Below are 22773 nucleotides of genomic sequence, written 5' to 3'. Positions count from 1 at the left end.
GTTTCCAACTGAGAGTCTTTGCACAGGAGATGGCAGCCTAAGGCTCTAACAGAACCAACATGTTGACATATATTTGACTGTCTTCACTGGAATATTCTGGATTGTGTGACCTGGTGACTTTTCTATTAGTCTCTCTACTTCTTACTTCTGCCTGCTAGCTATGTCAGCAAAGTACTCAATCTAATAGTGATAGCAAGATTTCCCCATTCTTTTTGTATTTCTTCTGTTTCATTTATTTGTTTCTATCTTTTACTCTATTTCATTTATTTCTATCTTTTTTTCTCTCCTATCTAGTGTTAGGGGGTTGGAAGGGCAGAGAAAGGGTGGGAAGGGATGGAAGAACCCACAAAGTAACAAAAGATAGCCATAGGAAAGTCGCGCATGCTCGATAAGAATCATAATCAGGATGTTCACATTTCCTGTTTTTAGAAAATATCCTTCTTATATCCCACATTTCAAGATCCTGGCAATGTTCCTTCTTGTACCTTCATTTATCTAGAATCACACCCCACAAATTCTAGCTTCATAAAAAGTGATAAAACTGGAAGAATTTGAGTAGAAGGTGGATGAGTTTTTTAATAACAAACGAACATGTAAAGTACAGCAGTTTTGGCCACAGGATTTGTCCACTGACACCAGAACATTCCAGGAAATGATATTTCAAATAAACAGTGTCTCAGCCAGTAAACACGCACGCGCATGCGCGCGCGCTCGCGCGCGCGCGCACACACACACACACACACACCCCACACACCAAATAGCCTGCTGTTGACAGTTACTTAGGAGTGACTGGTTATACTTAAAAATGCAAACACCTTATTAGATTAATTGGATATAATTTAAGCTGATGGCTTGGGTAAAAGAGTGGATCTGTAAGATTTATAAAGTAGGAAGATAAAGGACAGGACAGTGGAAAGCTAGATTTTAGACAAAGATTCTCAAATATCAGAGAGCCCCAGTGGGCCAACACTTCAAATTAACAAGCCATCCAGAGACTTGGATGTTCAAGCTGCCTGACATCTCATCCAAGGGAGAGCATCCAAGAGGAGTGTCATTTTCCTCGGAAAAAGATTTCCACAGAGGTTTCATGATTCACAATTAAACAGTTTAGGCTCAATGTAATTAAGTAACATAATTATGAACTTTTTTTCTTTTTTGTCTCAGGTTTTTTTACTTCTGCTTTATCTTTCTTTTTAGTGGTGCTGAAGATCAAGCACAGAATCTAATAGATACAAAGCACATGTTCTAATACTGAACTATTCTCAATCGCCAAGCTCATCTAGAATTACTGGTGCTCATACAGAACTAGTAAATCACATACCAGATCCATACCTTTATGTTAAAATACATAGATAATCTAAGAAAATTCAAATTTAATTTTAAATTCTATGATGGTTATTCGTTGAACCAGGTGTCTGTACAGAAAGTGATCAGAAGATATCTAAGACTCAGTAAGTTTTATATAAAATGGAAAGTGTGAAGGATTCCTTAGGTTCCTGTCATGCAGGAGGTAGGGTCTTAAACGGCAAAGGGAAAGGGTCTGTTAGTGACTTTATACCACTGGCTCTAGAGTTGCAATATTATAACTAAAACACTAAGAAGACAGAGCGTCACTAATGGGGCTACAGGATTAAAAAACATCTCTTGTACTACATTTTTTTCAGAGTCAGGCTTATTAAGTTATAAAATATAATATTTATGAAGAACTTGGGTTGTGTCAGGCCCTGTTGTAAATAGATTAGGCTAATGTTTCATTTAATTTTCTAAACAGGCATGAGAGATAGAAACTATTATCCTTATTACCTAGATGGGAAAACTGAGGAACAAAGACTCAAAGCAAGTTACCAAACTTTATGATTAGGTAACTAGGAAGTAGTTGATCTGAGATGTAAATAAAACAAGTGGTCTAGCTCCAGTGTCCCACGGGCTTCGTTTTTCTATTTCTTTTTGTTTTGTTTTTTGTTTTTGTTTGTTTTTCAAGACACTTATTATTTTCTGTGTAACCTGGCTATCTTGGAACTTGCCGTGTATACCAGGTGTCAGGGTTTTACTGCTATTAACAGACACCATGGCCAGGGCAATTCTTGTAAGGATACCATTTAATTGGAACTGGCTTACAGGTTGAGAGGTTTAATCCATTATCATCAAGGTGGGAGCATGGCAGCCTCCAGGCAGGCATAATGCTGGAGGAGCCGAGAGTTCTACGTCCTCATCAGAAGGTTGCTAGGAGAAGACTGGTTTCCAGGCAGTTAGGACAAGGGTTTTTAAGTCCATACCCACACACCTACTGCAACAAGGCCACACCTCCTAATGATGCCAAGCCCTGGGCCAAGCATTTACAAACCATCACACCAGGTTGGTCTCTAGTTTATAGAGTTCTCTGCCTCTGCCTTCCAAGTGCTGGGATTAAAGATGTGTGCCACCACACCTAGCTTAGTGTTCTGTGTTTTTCACACTGCACAAGGCTGCCTCACAACACAGACTTGGAAAAAATTAGTGCTGGAATAATACCATTGAACAGAGATGAGAAGCATCGAGTCCAGCGCGTTCAGATGACGTGCCCAATACCAGGAAAGTAGTCAGAGTAACCTAAAACCCAATTCAGATGAACTAGTTGCTGTTTTAAACCCACCACTCCATTTCTATCAAATTGGCAAAACATATTAAAATAAAATTAATTTCCAGAATAAACATCTGTGCTCTACAAGAGCAAATGTTTGATTTTTTTGTTGTTGTTGGTTTTGCATATTTTCCCCAAGAACCCATGTTGATTTGGAATGATTGAGAGAGAAATAGAAAGATCATAAAGAGACAGAAAAGAGGGAGGATTCCACAAAAGCTAGACCCCTGAAAATGCACATTTAGGTTTTAGTTATTGAGCATTTTCTCTCCTTAACCTTACTCAGTTGTAAAAGTAGGCACTGAAACTATTTCTCTGCTTACAAAAAAAGCCTGTGGAGGTCTCTAGCTCTGTGCCAAGGCTCTTAGAACAGAGAGCATACCCCAAAACCTCTCTGCATGCCAAGCTTCTATAAAAGGCTGTATAGAAGCCATAGCATTTGCTCAGTGCATCTTTTCTATCATGTACAGTAACCAGACTGGAATGTTAAGAATGTACATCTTCAGATTTCAAATTAGTTTCACTATTTTTTTCACAAGATCTTGTGTCAAATACCTAGAGACATTTTGTTGGTTTATTTATTTGTCTGTCAAATCAGAGCAATTGTTCTTACCATCCATCCAAGGACTTTGACAATATCTAGAGTCATGCCCACTGTTAAATTTTTTTGGGTGGTTCTGGTAAATGATAGTGGCAATTAGTGGGCAGAGTCTGAAGATGTCATGAAATCCCACTTTGTAATCCAAAAATGTCCGTAGCACCAAGGTTGAGAAATACGCACATAAAAGTATTACATAAGCAGTTTTTTATTTCTACATTTAAAGTATGAGTACCATTTATAAAAATATACATTAAAATATTGCACCAAATATTTTCTTAAAACAAGACTATGTCGGCAATCTACTGTTAGAAAGATAAACGATATTTTCCTTTTGAGGTAGAGTCTCATGTATCCCAGGCTGGCTTTGAACTCACTAAGAACCTGATTACTAAAACGACTGTCATACCATCAGCATACCGATTTTTATGAGTTTTGGGAGATCAAACTCATGGCTTCATGCACATTAGGTTGCATTCTACCAACTGAGCTGCATCTAAGATGAATAATCTTTAATTGACCTATGAAGAAGACTAGAAGACTGTAAAAGTGACAGGAAATCATGAGATTGGAGACATAAATACTTAAACAGTAAGTATTTTGACCTCTGTTATCTGAAACAGAATTTCTTCTATAGCTACCATCCAGGATATTCTGCAGATGAAGCACATCCAAACCACCACTGTATGATTCAGACAATGAACTCTTGATTCAGACTGTTATGTTTCTAACCCTACTCCATATTCATCTTTTTGGCCAGCACATCAAAAATGTACATTTACTTGCAAATTTGGTCCTCAAAAGGAGCTACTATTAGCCATATCTTCCAATGCCTTCTCCTCTCAGCTGTATCTAGGTCCAGTTTTTCTTACCATGACTAGAGGATCACTCTTTTACCATTAAAGCATTTTCTGATTTGCACAGAAAGGTGACTGGCTTTTTCCACTCTTTTTACAACCTTATCCCATCATAAGAAAAGAATATAAGGAAGTCAAGAGCAGGTGGTTATTCTCTGCATTTGGCTATGCGTGGTCTGGCACCATCTCCAAATGGATGGTTTTATTTGCTTGTTTATTTTCCCCAATAGATGACAACAATATTTACTTTATATGTCTGGAGAACAAAAATTTCCTTAAGGGATAAGTTATTTCTTATCCTTTAAAGATAAGAATAATTTTATTGTTGGAGTAAACTGAGAAAAATATATATATAAACCACAGGAGGATGTTTAAACATACCACAAAAAAGAACCCATTATGGAGTTTCTATATAGAGTTAACATATCACATGTTGGTTAAAAACTTTCTAAATATTTACCAAGATCTTTAACAAGTGAGAGTGCTTCCCATGATATGAAGGCTCCACCGCCATCATCCAGGGCACCCTGCCCAACATCCCAGCTGTCCAGATGTCCACTCACTAGGACAACCTAGAATAAATAGTAAAAAGAGGAAAACACTAAGACAAATCACATCAAAGTAGACACATTCAGGTATTTCAAATATTAAGATCAAAATTCTTACATTTGTCTTAGAATGTGTCTGAGACACATTTTTTTTTTCTAGTGGGAAACTGGTAAAACAGCATCAGTAGAATTCCATCTTCATTTTTAGAATGGTAAAAGCCCTTCCCTTGTGACTTTCTATTAATAATAAAGTAAATGTTGCTTTTATTTCTTCAGAGGAAAGGATGAGATGAGAGCCATGTCCAAGCATTACAGATACATGGCTTGAGCTGAACCCAGAGTGTTTCTATTTAACTATCCCTAGGCTGGCCTGGATGCTCCTAGCTTCTATATAACCAAATCTTCTTCAAGTTCAGATCTTAAAAGGCTTCAGCTTCTAACCTCTGTCTGTTAGCCTAGGCCTAAGAATGATTTAGCTTCCTCTGAGGCTTATTGTTGAATAAGCTCACTTTCTAGCTCTTTCTGAACTCTGGGCTAGCTGGCTCAACTCAGCTCTTCTGGTTGAAATTCCTCTCTGAGCACGCTGATTCACCTGACTTCTCCTGGCTGCTGACTGAATCGGTCTGGTAAGAAAAACTGCATCTGAACTCCACAAACCTAACAGAATTGCATGAACTTGACTGAACCCAACAGCATTCATCTGAACTGCATTGAACTGATTCTTCTCTCTCTACATTGCTTTTAAGTAGTTTCTCTTTCTGTCTGCTCTCATGGGAGTTGGGCATATCCTGTCTTAGAATTATTCTGTCAAATCTTTCTATGATTCATTACTTTGTCTGCCCCTCAATTAGATGCTATTGTTTTGGACTAAAGGTGTGTGCTAATGGTACTCTGTATTCCAGCCAGAGAGATGAAGGTGTCTAGGAAGGAAGTTGTCTATATTCCAACTGGATCACACAGACCCAGGTCTTCGAATTTGATCTCTTGTCAAAGTAGCTATGTTTCTGGATTGAGATTCCTCTCGATCTTCCCTGATCTGTTTAAGCTAAAAAATTGCACACAGTTTAACTATCACAACACAATATAATCTTGACTACTAAGGGCATTAGTTTATTTCCGATTTTTCATCATTTTATGGCTTAAAGTAAAAATTACATTAAAGGAAGCTCAAGACTTCAATCATATTTTCAACTGGTCATTGATTTTAGTACACAGTAAACATATCAAATTAACTTAAATGAGAATAAGAACAGTATTTTTGAAAATTATTATGTTTTTTACATTATAAATTACTGTGTGCCCATCTCTAACAAGCTGAAAACAAAGAAATGTGGTGTGCTGTCAATAAACTTTTGATATAAAAATATCCTTGTCCCTATGCATCACATAATATGTGAAGATGGATCAGAGAGATTATAGAGCTAGGTACTAACTTTAGGAAAAACAGTTTCATCGACTTAGAGTAGACAAGTTTCCTAATAGATGCAAAAAATAATAAACCATAAAGTAACTTAGGTTTTGCAAAAAGTATCTCCTCATTTATGGACCCCTTTAAGAAAGTGAAAAGGTATTTTATCAGAAGAAAAATCCATGTCTATACCCTATAAAGGACATATACACCAGAGTGTTATACCTTGGGAAACCATCTCACTTAAGGACTATGAACAAACACCCAGACTATGGCTCAGAAATCTTACTTCAAGTTGTATGGTGTATGCAGAAGTGTGTGCATGTGTGCATGTGTACTTTAAGGAAGACAATTTTTATAACAGAATGTGAATATTCCTGTCCTCATCTGAAGAGGAAAATATCCAAGTGTCTGTTAAAAGTAGAATGAACAAATTGTATTCATGAGTGGAACACCACATGACAGTAAGAAAAAATAAATGCAGTGCATAATAAATAGCAAGAAGAATAAAAAAAGCCAGACACCAAATATTACTCTGTGTGTATCTCCATCTACATAAATCATAAAGCCAAACCAATTGGGGAATTGCTCTCCTGTGTAAAGAAGTTTGAGAAAACGGAAGGAAGTGTGAGGTAAGCTTCTGTGGAGCTATCATGCTTCTTCTGATGTAAGTCCTGGTTATGCAGATGTGTTCAGATCATACAGTTAGTATGTGTGAACTCTTCTTGGCAACACTAAACTCAACATTTTTTTTTTCTTTTAGAAATTAGTGTACAGCAAGCCAACAGAGAACCAAAGCTGAACCCATGTTCTTCATGGCTAACATGACAGTTCACCATTACTTTGGGGAGAGGGTTTGTGGCCTATAATATCACTGTGATCTCTGCACTGCCTCTTCACTGAACAGCTGAAAGATCTCCTGATGACTCACAGTTGACCCAGCCTAGCATGACTTCATTGTAGTCATAAACAAGGGTAATGCCCCAGACAAATAAATGGCCATATAATGAATCCAAATGAATTGTTTCTAAGGGGGAATTGGAAGCAAAAGAAAAAACAAACAAAAAGAAGCATGTTGCCATAGCAGATTCTTCTGACTTAGAATGTGGTGTCATCCAGAGAAGTCAGTGAAAGATCTGTCAACATCCTCACAGCCCAGGACCATTGTCCTCTCAAGACTGCAGCAGATGAAAATGTCAGAATGTGCTTTAATGAATGTATCTTAGTTCACTCAGGAGTACCCACAGCAAGGCAGCCATCATTTTATATTTTTGACTTCTTCTACAATCACTGAGATCATTTTATAACTATATTTCTTTGTGTCTCTTATAAGCTTTCGCTCCCCAGATAGCAACTGCTACTTACATTAGCAGTTATGACATGAAAGAAGGTTTGAAGTAGTTAAAGTTGAAATCACTGACCTTTGGTACAGTGCTATAGAAAAAAATATAATTTAGACTGTGAGAGTGAAACATTTTTCAAATTATAAAATGTTGGGGCCCACAATTTGATGATTATAAATTCAGTATTTATTTTAACAGGGTAACAACAAAATTAACTCTAAATTAGTAGCATTTAAAAAGAAAATTTGAAAATTTCTCACTGTTAATTAATGCTTCTACATATGTGTAGAAAACAGCAGTGAAAATTTTATTCAAAATAGTTATCAGACCAGTTTCTACTACAGCCTAGAAAACCATGCAGAAAAATATACCAATCACAAGGCAGCTGAGAACCTGCCCTAGGTCAAGGTTAGGCATTAATGACCATTAATTATAATAAAGTTGGATGTGATTTAAGCAAGCAAAACAGAAGCAGTTGGCACAGAGCAGCAGTAAACCCATGGTTCACAAAATTTAGCACCTGGTAAAAGGGAATATCATCCCTTCATTCTAATTCCCTAGACCATAAACAGCACCCAAGAAAGCAACATTGAGTTATCCCTACCCCCTGTGTGCTATGACCTGAGAGTCAGGCAGAGCTCTGATCAGTTCCTCCTCTAAAGTGGCTTTTCCATTACCATTCTAAATTCATTGACCAGTAAGTGAACTGAGGAAACAACAAAAACAACCATAGCAGCCATAAGAAGACAGTAGGAAGGACAAGGGGAAGCCTGGTGTTCTGCATTGTGAGGTGTGTTCTCTGTGAAGCATACATTAGAATACCTCTAGCAACTACCAGAGGCTTGGGCCTGAGGAGAAGGGAAAGTGCTCAGCAAGAGAAAACTGGATGTAAGGTAGTCTGGGACCTAGAGTGTAACCCCTGCCAGATCAGTGTGGCTTGAAAGCGGAGGATAGAATTAAGGCAGAAAGCTTAAATGTCTCCCTCTTTTGTTATTTGGATGATCTCAGATTCCAGATCCAAGAGAATTTGTTTGATTAAAAGATAAATAAGAACAAACACATGGCAGATCAAGAAGAGAGTTCCTTGGGAAGCTGTGAATTTTTTATAAAAATGTTCTAATGTGATCCATCAGAGAAAATATCATGGTCTTTTACACACAATCTTCTTCAACAGTTTTATTGAGTTCTTACTATGAACTAGAGACACAGAAATAAGTAAATATTCTGTGAGAATTGCATTCTGGTGGAGGAGACAAAATCAAAATAAATGAATATAGTATAAGTGTAGTTTTCTATGGTATAAAGACAAATCTGGGCATGACATCACATGTCTGCGATTTTAGATCTAGGAGGCTGAGGCAGGTCAATCACCAGTGTAAATATAGTTGGGTTACATAGCAAGTGTATTATAAAACAATAAAAAGAGGGAGAGGTGAAGACGGGGGAAGGGCAGAGAGCAGAGAAAACAGAAAGGATACAACAGAGATTGACTGTCTTCTCCCTAAGGAGATGATGGCATTTGCATATGGAGACCTAACACTCAAAGTTACTTGTAAACATGTGCAGAAGCTCTGAGAGGAAACAAGAGCTCATTTGAAGACTAATAGGAATCTAGTGCCTTAAGTATAGCAAAAGTAGTTGCTGGAAAGACTTAGAGGCTATGGGAGCAACAAGCCACAGAGGCGAATGCCTCTCTAACTGATGAGAGGCATGTGGAAATCACAGCATCCTGTTTATGTGCACCAGTCACTACTAGTGGGTAGACTGCAAAGAATGCAGAGTGAAAGAGGAGGGGAAATAGGCCTATTTGCCAAAACAAATTTATCTAAAATCAGTTTATGAAGAAAACCTGTCAGCCATAGGAACATGTCTCCTCCCTACCAATAAGAAAAGGCAAAATAATCTATGAAACAACATTTAGAAAAGCACAACTTCAATTTGATCAAGAGGGCTAAGTCTCGGGGGATAACATGGACCCCCAGGAAGAAATGAGATGGGAGAAAGCTGGCAAAGTGGGAGCCATGGAAATGACAAGCAATGTGTGAATGGGCATCTGCACATGAACTTAGAATCCACAAAACTGTTAATGTCTTAGTCACTGTTTTATTGCTATGAAGAGACACCATGACTACAGTAACACTTATACAGAAAACCATTTCATTGGGGCTGGCTAACAGTTTCAGAGGTTTAGTCCATTATCACCATGGTGGGAAGCATGTTGGCATACAGGTAGGCATGGTCCTGGAGAAGGAGCTAAGAGTTCAATTATTTTGATCTTCAAGTAGTTAGAAGGCTTGGGCTGCTGAAACCTCAAAACACACCCCTAGTGCCACACTTCCTCAGACAGGGCCACACTCCTAATCCTTTCAATGAGTATCACTCCTTAACTATTTAAATATATAAATCTATGGGAGCCATTCTTATTCAAACCACCAAAATTAGGTACCCATTTTCTAGATCTTTCACACAGGCCTTCAGTCAATGACCCCAAGAAAGACTAGAGAGAGGGCAGGGGTAACCAACCTCAAAAATGCATCAATGGTACTGAGGTCTAGATGAGGCTAGAAGGCAGGCCACAAACATACTTTCAAGAACTTTTATGTAAAGTAGAAATGGTCCTGCGTATCACTTCCTGCCCAGGTCAGGGGCTATGGAGAGAGTCATTGAAACTGTTTGTTTCCTGCAGTGACACGAGAGACAACACCCATAGCAAAGTCTTCACATCCAGGGTACTTCAAGGACAGGTTGCAGACTTCTATGGTGCAGAGTATGGGTAGCCCAGAGAAGAAATACTAAGAAACCTCACTTTTGAGATCAGATACCAGGGCCTGGCTACGACTGAGGGGAGAAAAAGAACAAAATAGAGAAGCTATGCCTTCCAGACCAGAATCTTGAGCCCGAGTCACTAGTAGACTGAACAGCATGCAGCTGGGGGAAGGTGTAAGCAGACAGGCACATGGTAAGTTGCAGACATGCAAAACTTCTCAGAGCCAAGGGTGAGATGAGAAAACTGGGTCAGCAACCCAGATCCAAAAAATCCAAAACAGAGGAGCTTTAGCTTGCAAAGAATGTTAACACCAAAGATAAGAACAGAATTGATAAAGACCTAGATTTGAACCTACATATCAGTGGTCACTTGATCTTTGGCAAAGGAGCTAAAATCATCCAATGGATAAGAAGGACAGCATCTTCAACAAATGGTACTGGTCCAACTGGCAGTCAGAATGTCAAAGAATGCAAATCTACCCATTGTTCTTTCCTTATACAAAGCTCCAGTCCAAGTGGATCAAAGATCTCCACATAAAATCAGATACACTGAAACTAATAGAAAGTGGGGAAGAGCTTAGAACACATAGGCATAGGGGAAATTTTCCTGAACAGAACACCAATGGCTTATGCTTTAAGATCAAGAATCAACAATTGGGACTTCATAAAATAGCAAATTTTCTCTCAGGCAAATGACACTATTAATAGGACAAAATGGCAACCAATGGAAGAGATCTTTACCAATCCTACATCTGATAGAGGGCTAATATCAAATATATGCAAAGAAATTAAGAAGTTTGACTCCAGAGAATCAAATAATCCTATTAAAAATGGGTTACAGACCTAAACCAAGAATTCTCAACTGAGGAATATGGAATGGCTGAAAAGCACTTAAAGAAATGTTCAAATTCTTAGTCATCAGGAAATGAAAATCAAAAACAACCCTGAGATTTCACCTCATACCAGTCAGAATGGCTAAGATCAAAAACTCAGGTGACAGCAGATGCTGGTGAGGATGTGTAGAAAGAGGAACACTCCTCTATTGTTGGTAAGATTGCAAGCTGGTACAACCACTCTGGAGATCAGTCTGGGGGTTCCTCAGAAAATTAGAGATTGTACTACCTGAAGACCCAGCTATACCACTACAGGGCATATACCCAAAAGATATTCCAACATACAACAAGGACACATGTTCCACTATGTCCACAGTAGCCTTATTTATAATAGCCAGAAGCTGGAAAGAACCCAGATGTCCTTCAACAGAGAAATGAATATAGAAATTGTGGTACATTTACACAATGGAGTACTATTCAGCTGTTAAAAACAATGACTTCATGAAATTTTTGGCAAATGGATGGAACTAGAAAATATTCTGAGTAAGGTAACCCAGTCACAAAGGAACACACATGGTATGCACTCGCTGATTAGTGGATACTAGCTCCAAAGTTCAGAATACCCAAGAAACCATTCACAGACCATATGAAGCTTAAAAAGATGGAAGACCACATTATGGATGCTTCGGTCCTTCTTAGAAGTGAGAACAAAATACTCATGGGAGGAAATACAGGGAAAAAGAGTGAAGCAAGGACTGAAGAAAGGGTCATTCAGAGACTGCCTCATCTGGGAATCCATCCCATATGCAGCTACCAAACCCAGTCACTATTGCTGATGCCAAGAAGTGCTTGCTGACAGGAGCCTGACATGAATCTCTCCTGAGAGGTCCTGCCAGAGACATATTGATACAGATGAGGATATTTGTAGTTAACCATCAGATTGAGCATGGGGATCCCAATGGAGGAGCTAGAGAAAGGACTGAAGTAGCTGAAAAGGTTTGCAACCCCATTGGAAGAACAACAATATCTATCAATGCCCCCCTCCCTGAGCTCCCAGGGACTAAAACACCAACCAAAGAGTACACACGGAGATTCCCATGGCTCCAGCTGCATATGTAGCAGAGGATGGCATTGTCTGGCATCAATAGGAGAAGTCCTCTTTGGTCCTCTTGTCTTAGTCAGGGTTTCTATTCCTCCACAAACATCGTGGCCAAGAAGCAAGTTGGAGAGGAAATGGTTTATTCAGCTTACACTTCCACATCGCTTTTTATCACCAAAGGAAGTCAGGACTGGAACTCAAGCAAGTCAGGAAGCAAGAGCTGATGCAGAGGCCCTGGAGGGATATTGTTTACTGGCTTGCTTCCTTTGGCTTTCCCAACTTGCTTTCTTATAGAACCCAGGTCTACCAGCCCAGGGATGGCCCCACCCACAATGGGTTGGGCCCTCCCCCCCTTGATCACTAGTTGATAAAATACTTCACAGCTGGATCTCATGGAGGCATTTCTGCAAGAGAGGCTTCTTTGTGATAACTCCAGCTAGTGTCAAGTTGAGAAAAAGCCAGCCAGTACAGTAGACCCCTTGTCAACTTGACACATAACAAATCACTATTAAGCCTCAATCCTTACTTTCTTATTCTTCCCCAAGATCTAAATAACCTTAAGAGTCCCACAATGTTTTGCAAAATATTACATATTAAAATTTCAATCCCTTTAAAATATTTAATCCCTTTTAAAATTCAAAATCTTTTATTTTTCAATTCAAAATCTCTGAACTGTGTACTCCACTTTTTCCTTCAAGAGAAAAAAATATCAGGGCACAGTCACAATCAAAAGCAAAATCAAAGGCTAACCATCCAATGTCTGGGATCCACTCACATACATCTGGACTCCTCCAAGGCCTTGGATCACTTCTCGCTTTGTGGCACACATGTTGTTCTCTAGGCTCCAATTACCTGTTCTCCACTGTTGCTGCTGCTCTTGGCAGTCATCCCATGGCACTGGCATCTCCAAACCACTAGTTCCTGGGGCATTAACTGCAACTGAGCCTGCAAATTCTCCAATAAGCTTCCATGGCCTCTCACAGAGCTGAGCCTCAGCTGCTCTCTATGACCCCGTCATTTCTTTAAAACCAGTACTACTTGGGTGACTTTTACACATTACCAAGTACAGTTACAGCATGAGGTACAACCTTGGCTATCTCTGGAACACAGTCTTTTTGTGATTTCAGAAAATACTTCCCAGAAGATTTCATTTCAGTGATGCTGGTCTCAATCACCACTAATTTCTTAGCTCCAGCTGACCAGCATCCCAGGAATGCAAAGGTTTTGCTTTAGTAGTTCTGGTATCTTGTTAATCACAGCTGATTCTTCAGCCCCAGCTAACTAAAACCACAGAATCTTCACAATCAAAAACAACAACAGCCCTGATAAAAGTCTTTAATCTTCCACCTAAAATTTCACAAGCCAGGCCTCCATCTTGTGCACTGTTCTCAACATTATCTTCCAAGCTCCTTCTGAACATCCCACAGAGCTCTTAACACTGCAACGGCTCTTCTAGCTCAAAGTTCCACAGTCCATCCCAAAACATGGTCAGGTTGTCATTGGAATACCCCACTATGCTGGTACCAATTTGTCTTAGTCAGGGTTTCTATTCCTGCACAAAACATCATGACCAAGAAACAAGTTGGGGAGGAAAGGGCTTATTCACCTTACATTTCCACATTGCTGTTCATCACCAAAGGAAGTCAGGAATGGAACCCAAGCAGGTCAGGAACCAGGAGCTGATGCAGAGGCCCTGGAGGGATGTTGTTTACTGGCTTGCTTCTCCAACTTGCTTTCTTATAGAACCCAGGTCTATCCGTCTAGTGATGGCACCACCCACAATGGGCTGGGCCAGGGATGGCACCACCCACAATGGGCTGGGCCTTCCCTCCTTGATCACTAGCTGAGAAAATGCCTTACAGCTGGATCTCATAGAGGCATTTCCTCAGCTGAGGCTCCTTTCTCTGTGATAACTCCAGCTTGTGTCAAGTTGACACAAAACCAGCCAGTACACCTGTGAAGGCTCATTTTCCCAGTGTAGGGGAATGCCAGTATGGTGAGGTGGGAGCCGGTAGCTGGCAGTGGGATCATCTTCCTGAAAGCAAAGGGAGGGGGGACAGAGATGGGAGAGCAGGATAAAGGGAAAAAAAACATTTGAAATGTAAATACATAAAGTATCCAATAAGATTATTTTTAAAAAGAACAGAATTGATATTCAAGTGTAGCTGTACTGTGAGTACACTCATCCACCTCTCTTCCTACTGATGGCCACAAAGAGGAGGCCATATTATGTGGTGCATTGACAATATTAGTGGCAGGGTCTCCTGATCTTCTACACATGATATCTAATATATGGTAGGAATGGTGAACTACAAAGTAGGCAAAAAATATGACCTTTTGTTATAGTATATAGTATTCAGCAGGGCCAGACACAAATATTATTGAGACATTTAAATTATTAGACAAGGATTGCTTTTAAAATAATTAAAATGTTTGTGTATTTTATGAAAAAATGGAGAGTTTGATTAGAAATGTCAAGACATTAAGACTGAACTACATTTACTAAAAAATACAGCATATTTATAGGTAACCTAATATTTAGATTGCATATTAAAAATGTAAACTTTTATTAGCTTTATAGCTTTAGCCGAGTGTAGGAGATATTTTGAAATAAAGTACAATATGGTTAGACTTCAATGTCAACTACCAAATTTGGAATTACCACAGATAAGTCTTTGTGGGAATTTTCAGAGACGTGTAACTGGGGAGGAAATCCCCGACCTAAACGTGGGTGGCATCTCAGGTGGAATAAAACAAGAAAAAGGAAGAGAACAGAAAAGCCCAGCCATTCTCCTCCCTACTTTTTGGTCAGTGGCATTGACCAATCTGCCCCTGCCATCCACATCAGGATGGACTCAACCCCTCTAAACTGTGAGCCAAATAAAACCCTCCTCTTTCAACCTGCTTCTTGTCAGGTGTAAGATCAGAGCAAACAAAAGGAAATGATACAGATAATTGGTACCAGAGTTAAGGCTATTGCTATGTCAACCTGATGAAATGGATTACAAATATTTGGAACTTGTTTATGGGGAAACGTTAGAAAAGTCCGGATTTGTTCAATACACAATATCTAGAATTTTACTGATAAATTTTAATGACTCATTCTGGTGGGAATGTAGAACACCAGAATGAAGAAATAAATCACGTGAAGAGAAGCTATATCTCAGGAAGTTCCATCCATGTGGAACAAACACTGTATCAGGAAAGGTGGAGAGGCTATTCATGCTACTCTGTGACAAAGAACCTGACCACTTTCTGCTATGTCTTGAGATCCTGAGTGGGGTTTACATGGAAAAAAAAAACATACTAATTTATTTGGTGAGAAAAAAAATCATGATAGCATGCATCCAGGCTGTGGCTTGTTACTGATCACTGCTCCCAGTATGATCCATGTTTGGTGAGAAAGGGGCAAGTGACCTTAAAGCTGCAGACAATCACGGAGAATAGCTGTCACTGTAACCACAAGTGATAGGCTGCTCCCATGACAGCAATTATCCTTCCCTGAACAAATATATTTCCCAAACAGAATTCAGAAGCATACCAGCTCTGTTTGCTCTTGGCTTTTGTGGTTTATTTGCAGATTCACCTTTATGCCCCTAGGTTTAGCTTTGTGACATGTATTTCAGGAGTCTCGGGGCTATAAAACTTGATGTCTGACATATTTCCAGTCTCAGGGAACCCTTAATTTTACAGCAACAACAATAATTGTTTGAAAAATATGATCGATAAAAATGAGGAAGAGAACTCATACACAAGTACTGCTGCTGTCATGCTCCTCTAGCTGCTTCACAACAGATGACATGGAATCCACGTTTGATCTCTTTCCTTTAATACAGAACCTTTTACTTGACAGCAAAGCTGAATCTGCTACACCATGCCTATACATGTAAGTTTGATAAGGGCTCTTAGCATTATTGACATGGGCAAGTTAGTAGTCTCTAAAGAGTATTTCCCTATCTACAGAGTGAAAATCGTAATAGTACCTGTGAAGTCTTTTGTGTGATGATGGTTTATCCCCATCGCCATGCCTGGCACAAATATGAGTCCTTGATTTTGCTCCAGGTATATACCAAAATGGACTTGAAAATTATTCGTGGTTTTCTCTTGGAAAGATTTTCTTGGGCTTTTGTAGAATAAGCAAAAATTCCTACAGATTGCTTCACCAGGCAGTAGTTCTATGTAACATTCTATGTCTACTCTAAAGTAGAGTGACTAGCAGTCATAAGCAAATGTTATTTAGAAATGTGATAAATGTTTTTAAAATGTTTGCTGAGCCCAATCTAAAACAGCATGAACTGATTCTGTTTGAAAACACATATGTAACATATGTGACTGGATTACAGTCCTGTTTGCATAATATTGTGAAGGGTGAAAAGTTATAGATCAAGCACAAACACTTAGCCATATCTCAGGAACCCAGTACTTACTGAGTAACTAGAAAGCACTAGGTTCAAATTGGAGTCTCCATCGTGTACCTGGGATTAGTTTCTTCTGGTTTTGATGGTGCTTATTTTAAGCAGTTTGCAATAATAAAGCTGATGATACCAGGCATGGCTTGACTGTCTAGCCAGGCTTGACTACAGGGAGAAAGCATCAACTGTCTGACATAGTTCCTGGAGAAATGAGATACGTAAGCTGGCAGGAAAAGCATTTCCTGATACCACATTTGAGCACCTTGTGGATGGAGACATCACAAGAAGTCGAGAGTAGAAGAGAAAGGAAAGTATCATTGCAGATTTGTGGCGCAGCACTGTTTAAAGATCAGGAAGAAGATGCCGTGGCCATTTTATTTGTTTTAATCTAAGACCTAATCACTTATTACTTAAGATCCTTATATGTTCCTTCAGCAAACTGAAATAAGGCAAGACATGTCATAATGCTGTTTTTGAACTCTTTTTCTTCCAGAGTGATGATCATAACGTTTAGAGGCAGACGGGCCAGAATATGATCTTTCCTTCTGCCATTGACTGGGGACTCCCAGGCAGCCCCTGAGTTGTTGGAGCTCCCATTTTTATGTATCAAAAAGAAGAACTTAATATCTGTCCCTAGCGCTAGCTCAGTTGCCCCTCTTGGTACAAGAGGTATGTTCCATTTGCCTGGTTTCATAATCTGCCTGAGATTTTAATCTGATTTCTTATTAACAGAACGACTGCCAAATATGTGTGTCATGTGTTGTTATTGATATGGCTTTGTCTGATAGCAGTTCTGAAGCAGTTGGAGGACAAGTAATAAATGGGTAAAGGAAGCTAAGCCAAGGGCATACTAGAAACAGTTTCAAAATGCAAAACCTGGTGTCTCTAAGTCCGACACGCATCACCTGGGAAAAGGAGACAAGTGTGCTTTCCCCAACAGCATTCTGCTGAGAGAGACTAAACTCCTTCATGGAAAATATCTTTGGCTTTCCTTCACCCACATCCTCATAGGCTTATAATTCCGTGAGTTGAATTGTTTAGTAGTAAAGTATGATTCAGAAGAAAATGACAATCATATTTGTGGTCAGTGCACATTTAAAACCCATTCCCCATGAATTACTCCAGCCTTTACAATTTTCGTGACACAAACCTATTAAAGAAGATTACTTTCAACTACTGGGCCATGAGACTTTCTTCATCTCAGTGGCCAGAATAAACATAATCATATTTTAAAAAGATTAACCTTTACTATAGTCTGTAAAGATCAGAAGTACTTAGAATTTTGAACAAAAAATTAAAAGCAGAAATAAAACATTTCTTAAAAGTTAAAGGAGAGACTTCTGGGCAACGTGCTGTAGTAAATTTACACTTAACTGCTCCAAGCATGTGGCAAATAGAGTGGAATGATAAAACGTGAAAGATAAAAAGTAACCACTTATATCCAAGGAGCAGATAAGCCTGGAGTGGCACCACACCCATGTGAGAGCAGGTGACAAGCTGGTCGAAGGTGAAGGATTCTTTTGTACATTCTGGGAGTTTCTTTTAGTTTCCATTAAGTCTTTTTTGTGATGGAGCCTTAAATGTATAGTGACTATTAAAAAGAGTATGTACTTGCCAATTCTATGTTCCAGAATGCTTGCAATTCTGTTTGTATGTACTTTTACGTTAAGGCATTTTAAAAAAATGCTGTGCCAATGAAGAACCTGTGATAGAAATGCTTTATGATTATTTATCCCTGGATTTCTCAGATGCTTTATGCATCCAGCAAACACTTACCGAACCACTATGAGGTTTTTTTTTTTTTTTTTTTTTTTTTTGAATAAGCAATGGGCAATGAATGTACCATAGATGTCTCTGTTCTTCTGAACCATGGCCTAGCTAAAGAAACGATGACTTACAAGTAGACAGACAAGGATAACTCAGGACAGTGCAAGAACAGTGAAATCCAGTGATGTGCCAGAGGCATAGGACTCGGTGATTAAGAAGAAAGTTTGAGTTGAGGTGGGAACAGTTATGGCTGGTCATTTGAAATGTTGGGAAAGAACTGTAGCCAGTGATAGACACAAAGGACTGAGCGTGGGCATGAGGTGAGCTCTGAGGTCTGTTTCTACAACTTGACCACATCTAGGGTAGCACTGAACCAGAGGACTCCATTTAAAAACACTGAGATGCCACAAATATTGGTTGTATTTCAGTTTGGGAATTATGATGAGCATGCTAACTTAGGGAAGACATTTAAAAACAACTAAAAGCTCACCGGGAGATCCATCTAAAAATGCTGATAAAAATGCCTTTTTTAGTAAGTAGAAAGCTGTAATAAATTCAACTTTTAAAAATATCTGAAAAAAAGATCCAACATTGCAAACAAAGATGTGATTTTTAGAACTGTTTTCCTAATCCTGTATAATAATTATTGACTAATTTTGCTTTTGACATGAAAATAATTTGTGCATCTAATTATTATAGAAGTTTTGTAGAAGGAAGCCGGAGGGGAGAACAGTTTTGGAGGAGAGAAGTCTGCCTACCAAGTACAACAGGGAAAAGCCTGAGTGTGACTCTGGTACCAAACAAGAGGAGGGAGTGGGGTAGCAGGGAACAGAGTAAAGATGTGACTTTTCACAGCACTGACTGAAATAGAAAATAGCATAAGAAGGAGCCCCAAACTGACTAACCTGTTATTGGTGGCATCAGTGTATTAGCAGAGTCCAGGTGAAACCAGTAGCCACTGCTCAGACAAGTCACTTAGCTTGGTGGTTCACACAGTGCCTTCACAGAGAGATGACACAGGGAGGGAGGAGAGCAGAGGGACAGGGTGGACACCTTCTTCAAGAACAGAAGTTACTTGGGAACAATTTGAAACTAGTGGATGGAGGATTCGCACATGGCAGAGAAGATGAAATGGGAACAGATGCAGAAGAAGGATTGTGTTTTGGCCTAAAGTGAAAGTACCGTATGACTAGAGCAGATTATCTTACAAGTGGAAGTACTTCAACTTCAGATCTAACTTGAAAACGGTACTAAGTTGGATATAAGTACAAAACCTCCATGCTGCTGGGCATTCAGAAACTGCTCAATCAAACCTTTGATGGGGTGAGACATTCTGATTAAATAAATTTCCTAATTAGCTAGATCAGATTTTAAAGATAGAGTTGCCATTTTTTTTACAACTATTAGTTAATATCAATGAAACTGTATGGATGGTTAGCCCAATGTGCATCTGTGTACAAGATAATTAAATGTATTGCAAATGTTGTATCCCAGTAGCAGCATGCCCCAAGCATAACAAAACGTGCATAGCAACCAAAACTGAAGTGATATAAACTTCAGTTTGTTAGGTTTTATCTTTCCACCTAACATCCTCATGGCCTTTTCCACTTTCAATTTGTAGACAACCATGCTCTCTACCTATGTTGATCCATGTTTGACTGGAGCACTTTGCCTCCAGAAGTGCAGAGCCAAGGCTGCCTTAATAATCATCCAACTTGTACTGTTTACAGCACCAAAGAGTCTCCAGTATCCTGCCTTTTTTCTGGGGTGGGGGTGGGGTTCACTGAAAATAGCAGATGTGAAATTTGTTCCCATTTGCTTAGAAAACTCATTCTATATACCAGGGCATAATAAAAAGGCACTGGGACGCAAAGTGATCCCCTTACCCTGGGAAGGAAAGGGAGTTTATACCCTTAGGCAGTACCTAAAGAATTTTGGGGTATTTTCTACTATCCAAGCCACTTGAAGAAGCCAGGAAAGAGTAAATATGCTAACACTGTAACCTTTCAAAAGTACAACTATTTAAAAAGAGCACATTGGCAGTGTGCTGTTCAAATAGTCTAAAACAATGCGGAGCCTGACATTTTTCTAACAAATATTTTAAAACGCATGTCCACATGTGTGCTGGAAATTAATACCATTTGTTCAATGATAATAGACTTGATTCACATTCAGTCTCATACAGTGGATTATATTTTCTGATTTCATTAAACCTTCGAAAGGTTACAGCTGGTTGACATATAAAAAGCTTTACTTACACCTGGAAGAGAGAGAATTACAGCAGGCCCTTGGTTGCACAACTACTCCTCAGAAGAAGTGGAAAAGCAGAGAACTGTGCTCCACCCCCTCACTGACTACATATTCAAGGTTTATTATGCCAATGGCAGAAACAGTGGTCACAAACATAAGGCTGAGCGTAGCAGGCTCCCCTTGGAGTTGAGCTCTGAGGTCCACCTGAGGAAGAGTCCTTTGCAGTGATTTCTGGAGACCTGAATCTGCAAACCAAAGCTATAAAATGTGAATGTGGCAGGCACCACAGAGAGATCACATGTGCCCTCTTGGCTGGCAAACAGGGAATATGCTTACCAGGATACAACTCTGGATTCAGCTAAACAATATTAAAGGTCATTCTGTCGCTTCCTTTTTCAGATTGTCAAAGCCAACCAACCACCAACAAACCAACCAACCAACCAACCAACCACCAACCAACCAACCAACCAACCAACCAACCAATCAACCAACCACCAACCAACCACCAACCAACCACCAACCAACCAACCAACCAACCAACCCACCAATCAACCAACCACCAACCAACCAAACCAAAATCTTCAAAAAGTAGTTTATTGGGAGTGATAGAAAGGCTGTGTGACTCTAGAGAGATGAAGTCAGACTTTAAATATTCTTATCACCCTACTTGTATTAGGACATAACTATTTGACCATTAGGAAACTCATCATGATCAATGTGGGTTTCATTAGAGTTCATCATGATGAAAATGATTTCTCCAAGAAGACCTTAACAGACACTAAGACACAAAATCTTCCCTCCTGAGAGAGATAGTGACACAAATGTGCATTGCACTGTCAAGCCTTGAGTGGTCACACAAGTTCTGAAATTAAGCCGAGTATGCAGAAGAGGTTAAAATGACTGTGCCCATCTCCCTTTCCGAACAGCAGCCTATCTTGTTGAGTTGCGTTCCTCTTATGCCTCTTTTTTGTGTGTTTATTTCCCTTCTCTTTTGAAATGGAAACTTTTGTGCACTACCAGTGTCCTTAATGACTTTGTTTTTATAAGAAGCAGGAGGGCCAGGCTGCTATTTTCTTGCTGCAAGGCATTAAATAAGTTACTTAATGTCCTGGTGCCTTTATTTTGTATCTATGCAAGGATAGCAATCATTCTGAAAGTATTGGTTGCCATGGCAGCTGAATATCTACAAAAATGATGATAAGGCCTGACACATAGTGGCCAATTATAAATGATTCGCACTCATTTATCATTTCAGTCATGGTTATAGGTTATATGCTAATAGATCCCACCGTGATATGTAGAGGGGGAAACCTTTCAAAGTTTTGATAATTTGCCTCCAGGTTCTTCATCTTTTCTAATTAAAATTCCATCCTGGAAGTACCTCTTATTCAATTTGGAAGAGTTAGAGGACTTCCTGAGTGAATGTCTGTATACATCTGAAAGGCTAGTTGCAGATTCCACCTATCATTCAAACCACTGGACCAGAGGGAACCCTCCAGAAAGTTGGGTTTTCAGTAAATGATGTACCTGCATTCTCCCAGATAGAGTTCAGTGGGGTTATTCAACAGTACATCAAAGGAATTCTTGATTTCCACTCACATTAAGATTACATTAAGAGTCACTCTATGAAGCAGAAGGGAGAGTTATTCAATTGGTACCGAGTGTAGCTTTAAAATCATCTATGCTACCTGCACATATTTAGGGTGGCAGGTTCTACCCCAGACCGATGGAATCAGAATGTGATCATGGGTCCCAGGAGGCTACATTTCTACCAAGCATCCAGATACCTGCTATATCACTAGGGCTACTCCAGGAACTACTCCAGGAAGCCCAGCTCAAGTAATAGGGATGATCCCCAAAGCTATGCTGTTGGTGGTGGAACTTGCTGGTTGGATGGCAGAGCTGTGGGCTATTTAATCCTGTTCATCTCTTTTACACCCCAAGGGTCCATTTCTTCATTTGCTTTGCATACTGGTACTCAGTATGCAAATATAACCCTACAAATTACAGTAGTAACAAAACAGGCCTTTGGACATCGCCTTTGGAAGGAGTGAAGGATGACACTGAGAGTGACTTGGTAAATGCTTTGGTGTCCCAAAACATTAGCTAGGACACCTTCAGGCTTGAACTGTCCTATCTATCCATCTACTCAGTCTTCTCCTAAAGCTCAATAACAACTCATCACACACAGTCATGCTTTGGATTTGAGCCTACACAAACAACTCTCTACAGAGTGCTAACTGGTACAATATATGGGCAGCTCAAAGTCTGA

The 22773-nt window shown here is 39.4% G+C and overlaps 1 protein-coding gene across 1 annotated transcript in view; it reads right to left on the bottom strand.

Annotated features, from left to right (window-relative positions):
* CPQ (carboxypeptidase Q) overlaps window positions 1-22773 on the bottom strand; it is a 382789-nt gene that overhangs the window by 129324 nt on the left and 230692 nt on the right. Inside the window, exon 5 of the mRNA XM_080909480.1 lies at window positions 4536-4647. Coding sequence (XP_080765606.1) covers window positions 4536-4647 — 112 coding nt within the window. The remainder of the gene's footprint in view (window positions 1-4535; window positions 4648-22773) is intronic.

The sequence above is a fragment of the Micromys minutus genome, assembly GCF_963924665.1.
Source record: "Micromys minutus genome assembly, chromosome: 33".
Classification (NCBI taxonomy): domain Eukaryota; kingdom Metazoa; phylum Chordata; class Mammalia; order Rodentia; family Muridae; genus Micromys; species Micromys minutus.
Note: the sequence above shows the minus strand (reverse complement) of the source record. Positions and strands in the feature narration are given on the sequence as shown.